The sequence below is a fragment of the Coccinella septempunctata genome, chromosome 2 (genome assembly GCF_907165205.1).
Source record: "Coccinella septempunctata chromosome 2, icCocSept1.1, whole genome shotgun sequence".
NCBI classification, from domain to species: Eukaryota; Metazoa; Arthropoda; class Insecta; order Coleoptera; family Coccinellidae; genus Coccinella; species Coccinella septempunctata.
The window spans coordinates 47435317-47449890 of NC_058190.1; the positions used below are offsets into that span (position 1 = coordinate 47435317).

At 34.7% G+C, this 14574-nt stretch overlaps 5 protein-coding genes across 8 annotated transcripts; 2 read left to right on the top strand and 3 right to left on the bottom strand.

Annotated features, from left to right (window-relative positions):
* Nucleotides 1-242: 242 nt before the first annotated feature.
* Nucleotides 243-1557, bottom strand: LOC123306422 (charged multivesicular body protein 4c). Of its 2 annotated transcripts, XM_044888410.1 has the most exons (5): nt 1468-1557; nt 1197-1415; nt 958-1135; nt 653-900; nt 243-463 (listed from the first exon to the last, which is right to left on the bottom strand). In XM_044888410.1, exons 2-5 carry the CDS (start codon nt 1372-1374, stop codon nt 408-410), a joined length of 660 nt encoding a protein of 219 aa, XP_044744345.1. In that variant the 5' UTR covers nt 1375-1415; nt 1468-1557; the 3' UTR covers nt 243-407. The 2 variants fall into 2 exon arrangements, with proteins under 2 accessions (XP_044744345.1, XP_044744344.1); XM_044888409.1 differs by having other exon boundaries at nt 1197-1486.
* A 199-nt stretch (nt 1558-1756) lies between these two features.
* LOC123306418 lies at nt 1757-11482 on the bottom strand. 2 transcript variants are annotated; one of them, XM_044888402.1, is made up of 10 exons: nt 11099-11482; nt 10924-11042; nt 10160-10349; nt 9753-10004; nt 9239-9395; nt 8730-8925; nt 3551-3708; nt 3226-3458; nt 2469-2687; nt 1757-2113 (listed from the first exon to the last, which is right to left on the bottom strand). In XM_044888402.1, exons 1-10 carry the CDS (start codon nt 11397-11399, stop codon nt 1905-1907), a joined length of 2034 nt encoding a protein of 677 aa, XP_044744337.1. In that variant the 5' UTR covers nt 11400-11482; the 3' UTR covers nt 1757-1904. The 2 variants fall into 2 exon arrangements, with proteins under 2 accessions (XP_044744337.1, XP_044744338.1); XM_044888403.1 differs by lacking the exons at nt 3551-3708; nt 8730-8925.
* Nucleotides 3747-6728, bottom strand: LOC123306421. 2 transcript variants are annotated; one of them, XM_044888408.1, is made up of 2 exons: nt 6412-6728; nt 3747-3823 (listed from the first exon to the last, which is right to left on the bottom strand). In XM_044888408.1, the coding sequence occupies exons 1-2, from the start codon at nt 6637-6639 to the stop codon at nt 3782-3784; spliced, it is 270 nt and encodes an 89-aa protein (XP_044744343.1). In that variant the 5' UTR covers nt 6640-6728; the 3' UTR covers nt 3747-3781. The 2 variants fall into 2 exon arrangements, 1 of the variants encoding a protein (XP_044744343.1); XR_006536909.1 differs by lacking the exon at nt 6412-6728 and adding an exon at nt 4001-5043.
* LOC123306420 lies at nt 6740-8640 on the top strand. The gene is made up of 2 exons (XM_044888407.1): nt 6740-8386; nt 8564-8640. The coding sequence occupies exon 1, from the start codon at nt 7188-7190 to the stop codon at nt 8205-8207; it is 1020 nt and encodes a 339-aa protein (XP_044744342.1). The 5' UTR covers nt 6740-7187; the 3' UTR covers nt 8208-8386; nt 8564-8640.
* Nucleotides 11483-11853: 371 nt separating the features above from the next.
* Nucleotides 11854-13720, top strand: LOC123307798 (nucleolysin TIAR). Its single transcript, XM_044890236.1, has one exon. It carries the CDS (start codon nt 12048-12050, stop codon nt 13146-13148), a length of 1101 nt encoding a protein of 366 aa, XP_044746171.1. The 5' UTR covers nt 11854-12047; the 3' UTR covers nt 13149-13720.
* Nucleotides 13721-14574: the final 854 nt, after the last annotated feature.

The window sequence follows — 14574 nt, forward strand, 5'->3', positions numbered from 1 at the left end:
GCATGCATCATGATCATATGACCTTGAGGTTGAAAAAATAAATTCCTGTGGACAAACTTCTGTTATTATTACAAAATTTCTGCTTGCAGAAAGACAGAATGTTGCATCTTTACAGTGTATTCACTATTAGCATACAAGAATTCACTGCAAAAAAAGGAAAAACTGTTAGCAAAAATATTTAATTCACCGTTAACTATGTTATAAAAGCTTGCTCACAGAAATAATAATGAAATAGTAATATATTCATTTGTTGGTATTTTTAATTATTCAATGTATACATATTTAGATATTTACAATTTAAAGCAACTCATGTTTTCATCAGGAGGCAATTTTTCTAATAAAATTAAATGAACCGGACCTTGTCAGATGAACCACTATATAGATTGTTTTCAAAAGTAACTCTGTTTTTATGAAGCCCAATCGGCTAAAGCCTTCATATCCTCATCATCTTCGACAGCTTTTTCTGTGGAAAATTTCAAGATTAGAATATTTTAGAATGATTTTATATGCAAAAATCAGAAACTGGGAAAATTTATCATCCAATATATGCACCAGATGAACCATTAAGGATTTCTTTTTAATGGTTGCATGTTCAACTGTACATGAGATAGCATTTGAATTATCAACACTCAAAATCTCATTGGAAACTTACTAGATGAAGTTGGTTTTGGTTTTACAGCCTCCTTGGGTACATCAGGAAGTTTATCAGCAGGCAAAGTGATATCAAGTAACTCATTATCTAATGTTTCTTGTTCAAGATCCTCAAGCTCCTTATTCAATTCATCTTCATCTATATCCTCTCCAAAGCCAATTGGGTTGCTGATGGCTTGAGATATCTCGTTAGCTACATCTTGTTGCTCAGCAATATCATCCATTATATCATGTACTTGATCAACATTCCTGAATAAGTAAAGGAAATATAAAATTTATATTATTCTTCCGTAATATAGAGCATACATATGTTTGTGAGCATGCTTAATAGCATCTGCAGCATCTTTCATCGTCTGGATGACATCGGTATTGGTTACTGCTTCTTCTAATGTGCCTCTTTGTAATTCTAAAGTTGTGAGAGTACCATCTATTTGTTGAAGTTGTTTCTCATATCGCTTCTTCCTCTTCAAGGCTTGGATAGCAGCTTTAACAGAAGATTTTCAACATCAGCACAAAACATTCTGCTTCAGAAAATTCACACAAACCTCTTTTGTTTTTAGCAGCATTTTGTTTAGCAATTAAAATTTCTTGCTCTATTTTCTTTTCCAGAAATGCTTGTTTTTTATTCAACATTTCCTCTGTCTCACGTAGTTTTTGGATAGCAGCTCCCGTATTAGGAGCTTCATCTTTTTTGCCACCAAATATTTTTGTGAAGAAACTCATTTTCGAGAATGTATATCAACGCAATATATCAATAATTGTTCCTGAAAATATAAAAATAATTACCAGGAAATCTAGATGGCTGTCAAAACTGACAGGTGTTCTGTTGTTGACAGTTCCAAAATAAAAGATGACTCATAATCAAATTTAATATTTCTGTGGTATCGAGTACAGAAAACACCCGACTTGATTTACTTTATGGTGTCGATACCAAAGCAACTCTTTGACCAAAGAGTTGCTACTCTTTTCCGATACCGATACCGAACTAGTTCGTAATTTGCCGCGTGGATTGATTACCTCCACTATTTTTCAAAACAGAAAACAGAGTTACTTTCGCTTCAAAAATAGCCATTTTCTGGGAAAAGCTGATGAATGAAATCCACAATTTATTCATATCGTTTATTTATCAAACAGACTATCATATATTATACATGTGTGTATTTTATAATAAATCAGAATATGAAGTATCTAATATAAGCAAAATCCAATAACCAAGTAAAGTAAATACACAATCCAGATTTTTTCTTCTTTTTTCAAGAGTTTTCTAAAGTTGAAGATTCCATAATGAAAACTCCACTGGCGTTCAGCGAAGTGCTCTGTTGGTTTTTGGCTTCAACATTATCCGTACTTCCTTCATTTCGTTTTTCTTCTAAATCCACGTAAGAAACATGTTGCTTCTTTTTCATAATTGATGACTTTTTCTTGAGGGAACCTTTACTTGCACTCATCTTAGTGCCACTTTCTGAAAACATTTTTCAGTATTTCACATAAAATTGAAGATTAAGGAAAATTACGAACAGTTCGATTCTGAGTAGGTAACTAGATGTGAACAACCCGCTTATTTGAAAAAAAAATGGATTAATTTCGTTTATCGACATCAGCTGAGTAATGAATATAATCAATAAAATACATAATATCGTTGTTGGCGAGGAATTAATCATGCAGGATTTTTTGGGGCTTTTCCGTCATTTTGAATCATTCTATTCTAGGTTCGGCAAGCATTCGACAAAAATAAATAATGTATATTTTATATTATTTATATCATTCCAATCCTTCTTAGCATAACAGTCATATCATAGGTGTTGAATAGAAATTACCATCTGCAGATATTGGATTCTCTTTTGACGATTTTGATTCCTTTTTCTCCGGTTGAGCGAAAGATAGCTTCCTTTCAATTATTGCAACATTACTTCGTTCTTGTGATTGTGGAGCTTCTTGTAGCACTCGTATTTCAGTTCTCATAACTTCTTGTTCGGCAGGTTCTTTGTTGGATGATGCATCAGATGTATTTTTCTTATTTGTTTTGGATTTCTTCTCTGATAGGGAATGTAAAAAATTCACATCAACAAAACTAAAGATCACAGAAATCAGAGGAGGTAAATTTCTAGGAGATGTACCTATTTCTGAACGATAGAGCTCTCACTCATCATAATGATTATCTGAATGCATCGCATGCAACTGAAAATTCAAGATGAGGAAAATAGAGCACTTTCAGTGAAGACATTTTTCAGCTCTGCAATACGTTCAATACTGGATAATTTCCAGTTGAGTGCAAAGTTACGTACGTAATTTTTTTGAACGCACGTGCATTTAAAAAAGGGGACTGTGAAATTTTGAAGAGTGATAAAACTGCAAGCAAGCGTTTCGGATTTTTTTACAGCAATTGATAGATATTGCTATACCTATACTCTTCAACTACTTTGAACTTATCCTGAACCATGAAGGTAAAGTTAATAACTCTATAATCTTTGATTGAAATATTACTCTGCGAGTAAAGTGGGGTATGATCTGCCTATATACACTTTGGTTACTTTGGTGTGCCTAAGTTTTAAAGGCACATTATCATTTAGGTACCTTTTGGTTGTTTCTTCTTTTTGGGGGGCTCTGGTTGTGTGTCTGGATACAATACCATGTAGTCACTGACCAGTTGAGAACAGTCGATCTTACGAGTTTTCTTCACCATATAATGATTTTGCACTGCTTCAATTAGGTCAGAATCGAGAAGATTGTTTAATTTTCTTTCAGCAAGAGCCGCTTGAAATTCTTCGGAAGACATAGGTTCATCGGGAAGCGATAAGACAAAGTGGCTGAAATTCAAACATACCTATCGTTCAAGAATATAATAATACATAGATACTTCTGATGATCTGTTAAAAAGGGGGAATGTGTCAAGTGTTACCCAAAATCTATCCGTTTCTTTTTCTTCTTAGGCTTCATTCCAAGGAATTTACAGCGTCCGAACAGAACTTTCGGCAAATAGGGGCCACGAATCTCGTAATCAGTAAGTACAGCTCCGTAGATCACGTTTCTTCCTTGTTCTCTGATATTTTGCATCAGCTTTGATGGAAGAAGAAAGTTTTTTCAGAAGAATACAATTTTCAGTCTTAGGAACACTTTATTTACAATTTATTCACGCAGCAACGTTTCGAGAAAAATTCTTCTCTTCTTCAGGCTGAAATTACAAGAATGGTATGAACAAAATAGATCTAAATACCAGGACAATCCAGAAACTAAATTCAAGAACAGAGCAACAAAACAATGCAACTACAGTTTACGAACAACAATAGTGGAACAACAAAGACTAAGAACAATGACAAAAAACTATCAGAGGAAAAATCCACCAACTCACCTTATGAATAATGAATTAAAAATCGTCTGAAAAATTCAAACTCGTAAAATCATTCGAAAAAAGCAGGTTCATCTCGGGGTCTCAAATTAACGTGACGTACAGGTAGGTATGGACGCATTGATATGAATGAAACAAGAACATCGCACATACGCGGTCGGAATGCGTGCACTCGAGAAAAACTATTTATTTATTTCCTTTATCAAATTCGAATACGCAATACTGAGTGAACCAATATCAGATCTCGAGTTCACAGAATTGGGGTGTTTTCTTATAAGCAACATCTCTTTGAAACTACGCTTGAACCAATTGGTCTCCTTGGTTAGAATCTTCGCATTTTCAAAATCAAAAAGATGTCCCTCATTCTTAGCATGTTGGGAAAGTGCGGTTGCCTCAGATTGTCTTTTACAATCTAGCTGATGTTGCCTCAATCTGGATCCGAAATATTGACACGTTTGTCCAACATAAATAGCATCACAATTCGAACAACCAACCCCATACACCAAACCGGATTGTCTCATTGGGGGATCAATATCTTTCAAACGGGAAAATAGGCTCTTAACAGTTTTATTATAATATGATACCACAATAGTAGATGTTCCCTTCATCAATCTAATCAACATCTGACTCAATTTGGGAATGTAGACTAATTTGTAATATCTGAAAATCTCTTTATCGGAACCATTATCAGTCGAAGGTATACTAGTTGAGTATTTCGAACCATAAAAAATTTTATTAACTAAAGTTTTAGGATAACCATTTTGACATAAAATGGTCGCTTGCTGCTTAAAATTCTTCGGATGAAATGATGTATCAGACAAACTAAGAATCTTCCGTTTGATACCCCTGACGACAGCAATTTTTTGCGATGCTGAATGCAGAGAATTGAAATGCAATGTACGGTGGGATGCCATGGGTTTAGAATATAGGTCAGTTTTTATACCACCACTATCCCTTATCAACAATAGGTCCAAGAATGGAATTTTACCATCTATTTCCATCTCATGTGTGAACTGGAGATTCTCATGGAAGCTGTTGAAAATCCTCAATACATCTTCTAATCTACTCATGGGCACCGACATAATTATATCATCAACGTAAACAAAGACAAACGGTATATGAAAGTTCAAAACAGACAGAACGAATGCGATCAAGTGATTCATAACCAATTCCGCCAAAATTGGTGAGGCTGGGTTGCCCATAGCTGTGCCCCTCACTTGTGCGTAAAATCTTTTATTATATTGAAAAAAGCTGTTATCAAAAATGAATTTAATAATATTCAACAACACATCAAGTGGAACATTAACACAGCTCTCATAAACAGCCCAGTTATCTTTTATTAATCGTTCTACTAAATCTTGTGGTATATTAGTGAATAGGGATTTTACATCCACACTTATGAGAACATAATCATCAGGTATATTAGTTATGCCATTAATCTTATTGATGAGGTCATATGAATTCCTGATGGAAAACGGAAACAAGTGCTTTATCCTACTCAACACTGTACACAAGAACTTCGAGATGTTATAAGTTGGTGAATTACAACAAGAAACCACCGGTCTAAGTGGATTTCCTGTCTTGTGTATTTTAACCAGGCCATAAATCTTCGGCGGAACGGAATTATATTTCCTCAGTCTCTTACCCTCAATCTCAGAAACCAACGAAAAATCCTCCAATTGTCTGATCAACTTATTAGACTTAACTTGAACTCCAATCGTTGGATCAGCCTTCAATTGCTTATAAGTTTCACTATCCGACAAAAGATCTAACAACTTACGATCATAATCGCTCTTATTAATCACCACAGTCTTATTTCCCTTATCCGAATTCACCACGTAAATATCGGGGTTGGCCTCAAGAAATGCTTTAGTTTTCCTAAACAAAAACAGAAGGTATTTATGGAATGGATCCAGAGAAGCACCGTTTGTTAATCTTTTATAAAAACCATAGGCCAAACCACAAAGCGATGCTCGCAAGCCATTCTTCATATCGACATCCAAATGATCTTGCCCAAGAATGAAGCCCTCAATATCAGACATCAAATCTAACCACGGAAAATCACTCTTACTATAAGGAATGGAAAACTTGGGGCCTAATGACAACATTTTTACAACAAAATCCGGGAGATATCTATCAGTTAGGTTAGTTAGCCAACTTGATTGAGTAGCTATTTGTGGAGTCACCGAGAGTTTGGTGAGTTGGTGAAACTTTCTCACATTACAATCTCTAATACGCTCAAATATCGACCTGAAATATCTATCTTGATGTTTACAAAAATTATTTACTATGTCTACAGAAACTGTATTACTAACACAATTTTTATGATATGAAATATTATCCTTCAGTTTTTTAATCTTCCAATTGACAATTTTAATCTCAAGATTAAGAATATCATGTCTCAGTTTACTTACTATTCTAGACACTCTACTGTAATAAGGATGTTTCTCTTGAAATAGGGAATAAACACACTTTACTTCGTTGACTATATGTTTGGGATATATACCACTCTTTCTGCACCTCAGTAAGAAAATTCTGTTGTTGATGGATCGTGCCAACCTTTTGTTATCCTTGGACCACTCCTTGAAATGAAGAACCATATTCATACCATATATCGTCATGATCTGATTGAAGAACCCCATGTCGAGGAATATATGACCAATATATAATATATATGTAAGGTGTATCGTTCCAAAATAATTGAAGAACACAATTTTCAGTCTTAGGAACACTTTATGAGATTGAGGGTAAGAGACTGAGGAAATATAATTCCGTTCCGCCGAAGATTTATGGCCTGGTTAAAATACACAAGACAGGAAATCCACTTAGACCGGTGGTTTCTTGTTGTAATTCACCAACTTATAACATCTCGAAGTTCTTGTGTACAGTGTTGAGTAGGATAAAGCACTTGTTTCCGTTTTCCATCAGGAATTCATATGACCTCATCAATAAGATTAATGGCATAACTAATATACCTGATGATTATGTTCTCATAAGTGTGGATGTAAAATCCCTATTCACTAATATACCACAAGATTTAGTAGAACGATTAATAAAAGATAACTGGGCTGTTTATGAGAGCTGTGTTAATGTTCCACTTGATGTGTTGTTGAATATTATTAAATTCATTTTTGATAACAGCTTTTTTCAATATAATAAAAGATTTTACGCACAAGTGAGGGGCACAGCTATGGGCAACCCAGCCTCACCAATTTTGGCGGAATTGGTTATGAATCACTTGATCGCATTCGTTCTGTCTGTTTTGAACTTTCATATACCGTTTGTCTTTGTTTACGTTGATGATATAATTATGTCGGTGCCCATGAGTAGATTAGAAGATGTATTGAGGATTTTCAACAGCTTCCATGAGAATCTCCAGTTCACACATGAGATGGAAATAGATGGTAAAATTCCATTCTTGGACCTATTGTTGATAAGGGATAGTGGTGGTATAAAAACTGACCTATATTCTAAACCCATGGCATCCCACCGTACATTGCATTTCAATTCTCTGCATTCAGCATCGCAAAAAATTGCTGTCGTCAGGGGTATCAAACGGAAGATTCTTAGTTTGTCTGATACATCATTTCATCCGAAGAATTTTAAGCAGCAAGCGACCATTTTATGTCAAAATGGTTATCCTAAAACTTTAGTTAATAAAATTTTTTATGGTTCGAAATACTCAACTAGTATACCTTCGACTGATAATGGTTCCGATAAAGAGATTTTCAGATATTACAAATTAGTCTACATTCCCAAATTGAGTCAGATGTTGATTAGATTGATGAAGGGAACATCTACTATTGTGGTATCATATTATAATAAAACTGTTAAGAGCCTATTTTCCCGTTTGAAAGATATTGATCCCCCAATGAGACAATCCGGTTTGGTGTATGGGGTTGGTTGTTCGAATTGTGATGCTATTTATGTTGGACAAACGTGTCAATATTTCGGATCCAGATTGAGGCAACATCAGCTAGATTGTAAAAGACAATCTGAGGCAACCGCACTTTCCCAACATGCTAAGAATGAGGGACATCTTTTTGATTTTGAAAATGCGAAGATTCTAACCAAGGAGACCAATTGGTTCAAGCGTAGTTTCAAAGAGATGTTGCTTATAAGAAAACACCCCAATTCTGTGAACTCGAGATCTGATATTGGTTCACTCAGTATTGCGTATTCGAATTTGATAAAGGAAATAAATAAATAGTTTTTCTCGAGTGCACGCATTCCGACCGCGTATGTGCGATGTTCTTGTTTCATTCATATCAATGCGTCCATACCTACCTGTACGTCACGTTAATTTGAGACCCCGAGATGAACCTGCTTTTTTCGAATGATTTTACGAGTTTGAATTTTTCAGACGATTTTTAATTCATTATTCATAAGGTGAGTTGGTGGATTTTTCCTCTGATAGTTTTTTGTCATTGTTCTTAGTCTTTGTTGTTCCACTATTGTTGTTCGTAAACTGTAGTTGCATTGTTTTGTTGCTCTGTTCTTGAATTTAGTTTCTGGATTGTCCTGGTATTTAGATCTATTTTGTTCATACCATTCTTGTAATTTCAGCCTGAAGAAGAGAAGAATTTTTCTCGAAACGTTGCTGCGTGAATAAATTGTAAATAAAGTGTTCCTAAGACTGAAAATTGTGTTCTTCAATTATTTTGGAACGATACACCTTACATATATTTCAGAAGAATGTTCATTTTCATAAAATTTTCGATTATTTTCTTACACTGAGAAATCTTTTCTGTACGACCATATTTTCCATATCGATAAGTTTGAGAGGCTTATCTCTTGGTTTCGATAATATTTCCGCACATGAATAGGCTTTGGGGGGCGAAAAAACATTGTTTCCAATCTTGAAATGCTCCAGAGAATTACTTTCGGCCACTCCTTTCATCAAGAGATCTAGGGAAGGCCCCCCTATTCTGAAGTGTAATTTCAAATAATTGTAATACAAATATGGGTGGGAAACTGCCCGACATCAGAATAATTTGGAAGATAACAGGGTGTCCAGATTTAACCGGACGAATCAGTTCCTCAAAAAACATCCATGTACTAAACTTCATTCTTATCCGCCAAATTTTGACAAAGCTATGGCAAATTTACTGGATTTTGGAGGTCATGGTGAAGAGGCTCTAGCGTTTTTTGAGCTCTAGAATCCCCTCCGCAAATATATGAGCTTCAAATCCTGACACCCTGTATAGTGCTCTTCTCTCTCGCTGCTTATTATCAACTTACAAATTGTTGCTCATATCCAAATACTTGAGAGTTAGGCTTTTCTTCAAGAATCTTATGAAAGGAAAAACGGTTTGCTGGGTAGCTATTCCATTCCAGGCTAAACTGAACCACTCAAGTGACGTATTTTCCAGCAAACCCCTGCATAATTTTCTCATACCTATATTCCAAACATTATTAGATATCTCACAACTCTAGTGGAGTTTCTTGACTTTCAATACTAATATACAAAATATTACAATCTGAAAGACAGTAATTATCATCAACAAGCAAAGTGATAAATGAAATGAGGATATAATAAGTACCTACTCATAAATATTTTAATGAATTATTATCGAGAGCCATAATTATTTATTTACAGGAACATGAATCAGCCAAAATTTTATAGGTACAAAGTGAAATCGAAATGGGAACAATTGCGGTAGGAATATTTCAATAATTTTCGGTATAACGCATAACGTCTTCTGATTATTACATTGTTGTAAACTATATGTAAAATTCTTTCGCAAAAACTCACATTTCGGAGTGTTGAAACAGTTCCACGATAGGTCTAGTTTCACCAAATGGTATGCTTCTATTAAGATATCGTGTAGATCGTTCACAGCTTCTTCCGTGAAATCATTGTGGCTCAAATTCAATTCACTGAGATTGGCATTTCCAGAGAAAGCAGCTTTTCCCTCTTTCAGACCGTCGTTTCCCAGCGAATTGAAACTGAGGTCTAGCTCTTGAATAGAGCTCAATTCTAGAGCTTCGCACAGTGCCGCCATACCTGTTGATGCATATGAAATTCTTCCTTTGAAATTCACTTTGAATGTTGAAAAATAGTAACGGGTGTCTTTTTTTCAATTGGAACAGTCAAAAGCCTTACGATTATAGACTAACTCTTCTGGTCTCGTTGAATACAGCCAACATTCTCTTACTAACCTTCTACACCGATACGACACTCTTTCATTTTGAGAATCCTCAGATTGGTGTTCATCTCTAAAACACTGGCTAAGTATGTACAAGATTCTACAGACAACCAGTTGTCTTGAAGGTTGAGTTCTCGTATGAAAGTGTTATTTTCTAATACCCTACAGATTGCCTTCATCTGCTTCTCAAATGGAACGTAATACTGAAAAAAGGGGTTTATGAAAATCAGCAATGGATTCATGAGATGAATTTCTTTAGCATTATATAAATTATACGGGTCTTCATAAATGATAGTAACAAGTTACATCGCAGTGGGCTGTGGATGTGGATTATTCTTTATGGGTAGACTCCTTAGTCACTCCACTAATACCATGGAATTTCGTAATTCATGTTGTACTCTCATTTCTTAATAAATCTTGCATTTTCCGTAAAAAATATTGAAATCGCAAAATTAGAATATCTCGATGCTTAGTGCGATGTTACAATAATTTCTAAAGACGCTAATAAGGTACCTTATTAAGTTTAGTAGATCGATGTTTAATGGTCTGCGCGAGCCCTATAGACGAGGTACAACAAAAAATATACAAAGATTATAGACTTAACTTCTATAATCTTTGCCCTAATAAGTAATAAATTGGCAACACTAATTCATTTTTCTGTCAGAGAATTTTGAGAATGCGTTCAAACGAAAGAATGTTTGAAGAAGTCGAAATCTCAAAATAATAAGGTTTACGGTGGAATAAAACGAATACAATGATGCCTGCCTATCCACCCACTTTCAAGTTTAATTCTGCCGTGGTCAATGATTTGCAAACTTTGCTTATTGGATAAATTTCCATATCTTTGCACATATCCTTATACGTCTGACATCCGGTATCGTCTGCGGGTTTTTGTGCTGCAAAATTTAAAATATTCTTCATTCATGATTACAGCGGTATGTTGATCATTAACCTTCTGCTTCGAATGCAGCTTCTATTCCTGGATCTACTAGATCAGGAAAAAAATAGAAAGGATTTTGGAACATGGAACTACTGGACATGATGATTTCTTTGAAGCACTTGTATGAGGATGCATTGGTATCAATGCTGAATGTTTCAGATCGCATAGATATAGGAGTTTTCGAACCGTTTTCCATATCTTTTGATGAAGATTGCACTTCGTCAGAAACATCACTTCCTGTATACGTGAACGCGGAAATTTCACTCTCATTCTCTTCATTGATGGTGCTGAGGGCAGATTGGGGATCTAGCATTCGAAGGCTCTAATGTGTAGTATAATAATACGAATATATTCGGTAATATCGAGATGACTTCTAGTGGAAAAAATGTGTTTCCTGACAAGTATCTCCTTAGTAACAAATAAGTAATAAGTGTTTATCTTCATAATTTTCAAAGCTTCAACATATAATATCTCTCAATAAATGAGGAATTTTATATTATATTATATTTATATTTTCCCCATTTAATCCTTTAAAAATGTATCGCTTCGCCGACAGGTAATTAAATTTTGTGTAGATATAAAATATGAAATTGGGAGAGCTCATTCAATGTGTATTTTTCAAACATATATTTGAAAAAAATATGTTTGAACTAAGACCTGCGCCAAAATATTCATTCAAAAGAAAACTTAAGTCACAACACGCGAAGAAAAAGAGTCGAATCTAGGGAATTTGTGATTGTTTAGGGACTTTCAGAATAGACATTTTTGATGACAGCTGGTCACAAAAAGAGAAAAGTTGGCCAGTTATTGTCAGTAATTTCTCGTAATTTGGAACGCTGAAAGAAAAAGTGTGTTGTGAAAGTATTGCTTGTAGGAACTGTTATCCATATATGTGAAAACCAAAATACTGTTCAAATTTAATTAGTTAGTGTTTTGATTACTCGCACCTACCGGCGTCACTATGTCGGACGAGAGTCATCCAAAAACTTTGTATGTTGGAAACTTGGATGCTAGTGTTTCCGAAGATCTTCTGTGTGCATTGTTTTCACAAATAGGTCCTGTAAAAGGATGTAAAATCATAAGGGAACCTGGAAACGATCCTTATGCCTTTGTTGAATTCACCAACCACCAATCTGCATCAACAGCCTTGGCTGCCATGAATAAGCGGGTGTTTTTAGATAAAGAAATGAAAGTTAATTGGGCTACTAGCCCTGGAAACCAACCCAAATTGGATACATCAAATCATCATCACATATTTGTTGGCGATTTATCTCCAGAAATTGAGACTGAAACTTTAAGAGAAGCCTTTGCACCATTTGGAGAGATATCTAATTGCAGAATAGTAAGAGATCCCCAAACTTTGAAATCTAAAGGATATGCATTTGTCTCTTTCGTCAAAAAAGCAGAAGCTGAGAATGCCATTCAAGCAATGAATGGACAGTGGTTAGGCTCTAGATCTATCCGTACAAATTGGTCCACAAGGAAACCACCACCGCCCAGGACAGAAAAGGCTAATCCAAGAAGTAAACAACCTACATTCGATGAAGTCTACAATCAGAGTTCACCCACAAATTGTACTGTGTACTGTGGTGGTTTTGTAAATGGGCTCTCTGAAGATTTGATGCAGAAAACGTTTAGCCCATTTGGTATCATACAAGACATTCGTGTATTCAAAGATAAAGGTTATGCTTTCATCAAATTTGCTACAAAGGAATCTGCTACACATGCTATTGAGAGTATTCATAATACAGAAGTGAATGGTCAGCTGGTTAAATGTTTCTGGGGTAAAGAAAATGGTGGAATGGGGGACTCAATGACAATGGGTTCTGCAGGAACTGGAGCATCTGCTGTTCCAACACAGCCCTATTCATATGGTTATGGTGGCTATTGGTACCCCCAAGGATATGGAGGTTATATGCAAGGTGGATATCCACCCTACCAACAGTATCAGTATGGAGCTGGGCAACAATACTGTGTTATGCCCCAACAAGGACAATACCCAAATCAACAGAGTCAGCAGTCAGTAATGTATGGCAATGTGCAAAAATATCCTTCACAATGAATGGAATTCGCCTAATTTCCCAACTCTTGAGACTTTGAATGAACATAGTGAACATTAATATTTACCTGATCTACTGTTTTTGGCTTCATTTGGGTAGTAGAATAATTTGATCAATAATGGAGACATTTTACTCTTCAAATATATTTTTGTAAAATACTTTTTTCATCTTCTTAATTTAGAGGATTATAACTCAACAATAAGATACAAGTTATGATGCCAAAATGCAGTAGAGACGAAATCCAAATCAACAGTGAGTGATAAGTTTTAAGTTATTGTAAGAATTGCCTGAATGATTGTAAATCAATCATATGAATGATATATGTATTTGGACTTGATATTTCTTTTGAAGAGGAATTGGACTCATAGTGTTTCAGTTTAAAGTTACGGTATAAATTTAGATTAGTGTACACATGTAACCCTAAAAGAGAAAATCAGCTGGTTAACCTACATTTGTAATATCAAGGTCATATAGAGTAAAAACAATGTTCCATTCACGAGTTGTTGTCTTATTGAGGCAAGACAATTTTATAACAAATGTATATGCTAGTTAAATAAAAATTTCAGGTCTGGGATTTTTTCTCTCATTGATATTCAATCATAATATTATGGTACAAGATGCAGTTCCTATTGTACTCTTATCTGCAATTCGCACAAGATGAGAAATTTGTAATGTTGAAAATGACATCACTAATATGAGTAAGACTGAAAGCTGAGTAAAAGCTAATCCTTCTTGAGTTCCAAATATTAATCTGAACAGAATGCTTTCAAAAAGTTATGTGTACAGACCTGGAGATCTTTACATTGTTTAAAATACAAACATATTTCATTTTTGGGTCACCAATAAGATGTTCATCAGGAAATTTTAGTTTAGCTTCAAAAAGAAGCAAAACCAGATATGTTATTAAGTATGGACTCTCTTGAGTGATACAATTATAAGATGTGTTTCATTAGCAACAACTAAAATAGTATAGAAGCATTGTGTAATACAATGATAGAAGTTTGTATCAAATAACGCTAATTATCATCAGTTTCTTCTAATTTGATTCTTTCATCTATATGAAAAATATAGATTTTCCTATGAAAAGAACAGTATTCATGATGTGAAAATAGTTGGATAATCAGCAGGACCGAAGTTTTGAAACTGTTCATAATTAGGGGGAAGCGGTCCATGTAGATACATAAACATGAATGTTTTTTCATGAATGAAACTATTCGTTTTCAGTAGGTTTTAATCATGATTTAATACAATTTGGGAAGTAGAACATACAATGGTATGGAAGATATACTATTAACATCCGCTAGTTGAAGCACCAGCATAAATTTCCTTCTGTAAATACATATACACTAAACTATTTTTGAAAATGCCAAGCTTCCTTCGGTTCTTTGTTTCTATTTCAATAGAAATGGAACAGATTTGACTTGACAA